General features: G+C 54.7%; 1 protein-coding gene across 1 annotated transcript in view; it reads right to left on the bottom strand.

Annotated features, from left to right (window-relative positions):
• Positions 1–3,263: 3,263 nt before the first annotated feature.
• MAP4K2 (mitogen-activated protein kinase kinase kinase kinase 2) overlaps positions 3,264–5,387 on the bottom strand; it is a gene marked incomplete at its 5' end in the record, with an annotated part of 12,554 nt that continues 10,430 nt past the window's right edge. Inside the window, 5 exons of the mRNA XM_015588689.2 lie at positions 3,264–3,779; positions 3,885–3,940; positions 4,040–4,110; positions 4,352–4,438; positions 4,560–4,628. Of these exons, the coding sequence (XP_015444175.1) occupies positions 3,692–3,779; positions 3,885–3,940; positions 4,040–4,110; positions 4,352–4,438; positions 4,560–4,628 (371 nt within the window). The remainder of the gene's footprint in view (positions 3,780–3,884; positions 3,941–4,039; positions 4,111–4,351; positions 4,439–4,559; positions 4,629–5,387) is intronic.

The raw sequence follows: 5,387 nt of genomic DNA, 5'->3' as shown, positions 1-5,387 counted from the left end.
GGAGGTGCAGACGAGCAGGAGGCTGTTTTTACAAAGAGGCAGAGGAAGCTCTTGGGGGTGATGACAGTTTGTTATCGTGATTGTGGTAATGGTTCCACGAGTGTATATGTTGTCAAAGTCATCAAGTAGTACATGTTTAATATATCGACTTTACCGCATGCCAATTATACCTCATTAAAGCTGTTTTTAAAAAGAAACGATAGAAGAAGAAAGCAACCACCAAGAAAGGGATCTGCCCGCACGCAGTTCTACACAGAATGCCGATTTCATCATCTCCACTTGGTTTCATCATCTAGGAAAGAATTATCTTGGCTTTTGTTTTTGGTTTTTTTCTTTTTTTTTTTTTGAAGCCGTTATAGAGCTTTAATTTTTGAGGGACTACTTTAAAATATGAAAACATATGTTTTATTACATAGTATCTGATACATACAAAAGGATGTGCGCAGCTTATGTGACTAAGGAACCGTGTTATAAATTGAACACCTGTGAACCTGCCACCCAGCCTGAGAACCAATATATTAGCAAAACCTCTGCAACCTCCTGGGGTCCTGCCTTACCCCGCCCCCACGCCCCTCACAAGGACCATCGTTTTAAATTTTGTGCTTTTTTTTTTTCTCCTGATCTCCTAACGGAGTTTTACCACATGTGCGTCTATCACCAAAACAATAAGTACTTTAGTTTGACTATCATACGGCGTGTAGTTTTATGGTTTGCTGTTTTAACTGGGCACGATCTCTCTAAAATTCACCTGTGTTGTTGCATTTTGTGTAGTACGATTATTTTCCATCCTCCCAACGGCCCTGCGGGCTGACTTAGGGTATGGTGCACCCAGGAACACAGAGCTCGGCAAGCTCGCCCAGGGCCACATCTTCACGTCACACTCGCTCCTTCCCTCAGGAAGCACGACTGTGTGCCAGGCAGTGCCTAGGTGCTGGACGTGCCACAGTAAAGACAGCCACATTCAGGCTGTTACTTCTCCTTTTGACCCTCACTTGACTGGTGTATGGGTGTGACCTGAACACCCTGGGGTGCCCGCATCTCTTCCACTCACAGCATGGCTATGGCTGAGAAAGGTTGATCTGATCCATCCCAGGGCAATTTGACAGTAGCTGTCACAAGGACAAACAGCCCTGTGACCCAGCAATGCCACTCCAGGAATTTGTCCTATAGGACACCTGAATATGTACAGAGTGGCGCTGACGGAAGACAATTGCAGTGTCATTTGTAATATCAGAGTAGTAGAAACATTTCCCTTGATAGGGATCTAATTACAGTAAATTAACACTAGTTATGGGAAACCCAAATGGAGTACCACTGGCTGTAACGAAACGCGGGAGGTACTGATCCCGGGAAGCTCTCCAGGAGATGTTACAGAGCAGCGTGCAAACCGCGTGTGTGGTACGTTACCACGGTATGAATATGAAGAACGAAGCATGCGGGACTGCTTAAATGTGCATCAGTACCTTCAGAAGGCTTGGTTCATGAGTAACTGGGACCTGGGTGGGAGACTTTTCATAGTCTCCATTCTGTACTTTTAAAAAATTGTGTACCATAGGCAAAGGCTACCTATTAAAAAAAGACATAAAATAATTTGTCTTTCAGTGCATATCCGCAGCTTCTTGATCTTTCTTTGGCTTGTAGCCAGCCAGCCTTTGCTGGCAGCAAATATTGTATCAGAGACCTATGCTTTTCCCAGACCCCCCCACTTTGGCATATTACACTCTGACAGCCACAACCCCGCCACCTTCTCAGACAAGGGTGACCGCCCGGGGTTAGGGCAACCTGTCACAAAGTGGCGCTGTCTGCCACTTGGTGCTCTGTGGGCAGAGTAGTCCTCCCTGGGTACCTGGGGTCAGAGGCCTCTGCTGCGAGGCAGCTCACCTCCCCGCTCTGGCACTCCTCAACTTAATCCTACACCTCTACCAAGGAATCTGGGAAACTGGAAGTTAGGAATCCCTATCCCCCCCACCCCCCACCCCCGCCACGTGGCCTGTCAGATGCCCTCCAGGCAGGGGCAGACACACCTTCAGAACTTACAGGGTCCCTCACAGAACGAGCTAAGTGCCCCATGTACAGGGGCTGCTTCTCCACCGCTGGCCTGACTCCCTATTTCAGCCGAGAAATCTGGTCACTCGGAGTCAAGAGCAGCCAGGGCTCTGCTGCAGTGTGGACAAGGGGATAATATGACAACCATGGGATTGCCTGGAGCCCTTGCCAGGGGCACTAGGGACTGGGCTGCTGCAGGCGCTTCATATCAGCTGCCATCTTCCCACCACCCACCCACTGAACATTTCATTCATTTATCCAGTATGTCCCACTAGCCCACCAGGTGTACAGAAGTTCTTGAGATAATTGGGCCTAACTCAAGACCTGGCCCTATGCTCAGGTTCTTCCCCCAGACCCAGGGCCTTCCTGTCCTCTGCCGCCCTGATTCTGCCTGTGCATCCAACTCCCCCTTCAAGGCCAGCTGCCATCCCGTCTCCTTGGCCTCACCTGCCCAAAGGTTCTGGTCAGGAACAGCCTGGTCAGTGCCTGGGGCAACAGGAAGCTCCCTGGGGCAGGGAGCCCTGTAAGAGGGGACCATGGGAGAATGACAATGCAAAGCAAAGGTCATGGGTGGATGGATGTGCCCTCAAGATGCAGGCTCCAGTGAGGAAGACGGTTCCCCTCACTGGAGGCTGCTCCGCATCTCGGCAGTGACGCTTCTATGAGCCCAGGGCCTGGCACTGAGGAGGCCCTCTGGGAACACGTTAAATGGACACAAACAGGCTGATCTTCCCAGAGTCTAGCCTGATGTTTGTGCCCACATTCAGTAGGCCTGGCCTTCCGGAGCACACCAATACCTCGGCAGCAGGTAGGAGGCTGGGTGGGAGGTTGTCTCCATAGGCCTCCCTGGGGCTGGGTGGAGCAGCCTTTGGCTGGCTCCCTCCTAGGCTCTGGCTCCCTGATGAGATCTTATATGGGGCAGGGCTGCCCTGGGTTAGAGTCCATTTGCTCAGGGGCCTCCCATCGACATGACTCCTTGGCCATACTGCAAAGCCGAGGCTCATCTTGAGCAGGGGAGCCCAGGAAGACACAGCACCCCTGAGATGCCTTCTGGGACCACTGGCCTCCCTATCGCTGCTGCTGAAGGGAGCTACCACAACGCTGGTGGCCCGCCCTCCCACGGTGCCACAGAAAGGTGTGCTGGAGGGAGGCAGGAGGGGAATGAGGCAGTGGGTTCAGCTCCCCGCCTCCCCCCCAACCCAGATGGACCAGTGGAATAAAATCAAACCAGCTTTAATACCAATATAGTTCTCTCTTTTAAATATCACGTTCCCAGGACAGGGCACAGGGGCAGGCTCTAGGCAGGAAGAGTGAAGAGGAAATGTAGGAAAAAATGGAATGGATCGCCAGAGCCTGCCTCCATCCTGCCCAGGGCCCTGCCAAGGGGCACGAAGGCCTGGGCTGCCCAAAGGGGAAGGGGAGTTGACAGCAGCTTCCTCTGGTCCAGTTATTGCAGGGGTGCGGGGTGGGCTCCCTTCCCCTCTGTAGCCCTCAAACTTCTCAGGATTATTTCTGCCCTTCTGCCCAGTTAGATTCGGCGGCCTGGGCTCCTCTCATCTGGGAGGGGCCCCTTTGCCTAACACGGACTGTGGCTAAGGTGCGCAGGGGTCGGGTGGGGGAACGCCACTGGCCAGACCCGGCCCGCTCAGTAACTGCTCTGATGGCCCGTGAGAATGTAGAGGTTGCTGTGAGCCCCCGGGTTGTCAGTGGGGATGCTCTCAAGGATGATGTCTCTGGAGGGGAGAAAGAACTGAAGGTGAGCAAGGCAGGAAGACACCTGGGCGCATCCATCTGGCCTCAGGGGCATCTGCAAGGGAGCCCCGGGCACCATTTCCTACCTGTGGGCCCCAAGCACTCGGAAGACCCTCGTCTCATCTGTGATCTCTTGGGTCACCTGAGAAGAAAAGGGACACTGAGGCCACCCCAGCAGGTCCTCTCCTAAGAGGCGGGGACAACTGGGTGGAGGACAGCCAGGTTCCTGAGTCCTATTCACCTCATTGGTGTCCAGGCTACGGCCTTGCATTCCATGGCTCCAGAAGGCCAGCACGCTGTCCTGCAGACACACTAGGAGGGGCCAGGCTGTCATCAGCCCTGTGCCTGCCCTGAGGATGCTGGCTTCCCCAGCCACACCCTGGGTCCAGGTCTGGTCCACAGAGGTCCTCACGGACCACAGGTGACCAGGATGACTCTTAAGAGGGGCTGGAGGACCTGATTCCTTGTCCCGCCCCAGGCCCCTGGGTCATATCATGTACTCCAGCCTGGGGATACTCCCGTCCCCTCCCCCACCTCTGCCTGGCTCACTCACCCACAGTCTCAATGGGGAAATCAAAGGTCAGCACAGGTGCCAGTGCGGCCGTGGGCTCGCCCAGCAGGTTGACAATCCTCACGCAGCCTGCACAAGGAGAGGGCTGGTGGATGGGGACGTGATGGTTTCCTTCTGGGGAGGTGACCCACATGGCTTCCCATACCCTCTACCCTCTAATGCACAAAGCCCTAACCCCAGGGCCACTCACGGTCAAAGCAGACCAGAACTGTGTCCCTGTCCACCTGGATCACCTGCTGGGCCGAGCCTGGGAGTCCCTCTGCAGGCAGAGAAAGGAGACACAGTCTGGCTGAGTCACCAGCACCACTGTGGCCCCAAGAGGAGGAGGGCCTTGGCTGCAAACACATGTCATTCCCACAACAGCCCGGCAGGGCCAGGGTGCCTAATCTCACTGCACAGCTGGGGAGCCGAAGCTCAGAGAAGCAAAGTGACGCTTCTGTAGGCTCACAGGGAGTGGGAGTGAGTCCCAGGGGGCTGGGGGAAGGCTGGGGCTCCGGAGTCAGAAGAACCAGGCTTCGTGACTCAGCTGCTGTGTGACCGTGAGTCTGAGCCTCTGCTTCCTCATCCATTCCAAGCTCGATGATGCCGACCTTGCAGGGCCATTGTGAGGAATAAGAATGAGATCCCGTGTGTTAAACCTCTGGTTTGGGGCCTGGGACACAGCAGGGCCTTAGGCCGGTGCACCTTTCCCTTTCCTTTGCCCCCTGCCACTCACTCTGCTCCCCTGAGTGTCCCAATACCCAGTGTCCTTCCTCGCTTAGAACTGAGGCCTCTGGAGCCTGCTTTGCCCAATTTGGCTCTCTCCTTACAATGTTAGTCAGTTTTTTCTTAGCTGCTGAGCCTTTTGGTCTAATGAAATGTTTTACAGGAACCCAGCTGAAGGGAGGCTGGGAGCTTACACACACACACACACGCACACACACACACACACGCGTGCGCGTGCCCAGCCCCCCAGCCCTCCTGCGTACCAGGTGGTATGAGGAAGTCAGGCGGCAGGCCGGCCTCCACGGGCAGGGCG

This window comes from Pteropus alecto, unplaced genomic scaffold (assembly GCF_000325575.1).
Source record: "Pteropus alecto unplaced genomic scaffold, ASM32557v1 scaffold43, whole genome shotgun sequence".
Lineage (NCBI taxonomy): Eukaryota > Metazoa > Chordata > Mammalia > Chiroptera > Pteropodidae > Pteropus > Pteropus alecto.
Note: the sequence above shows the minus strand (reverse complement) of the source record. Positions and strands in the feature narration are given on the sequence as shown.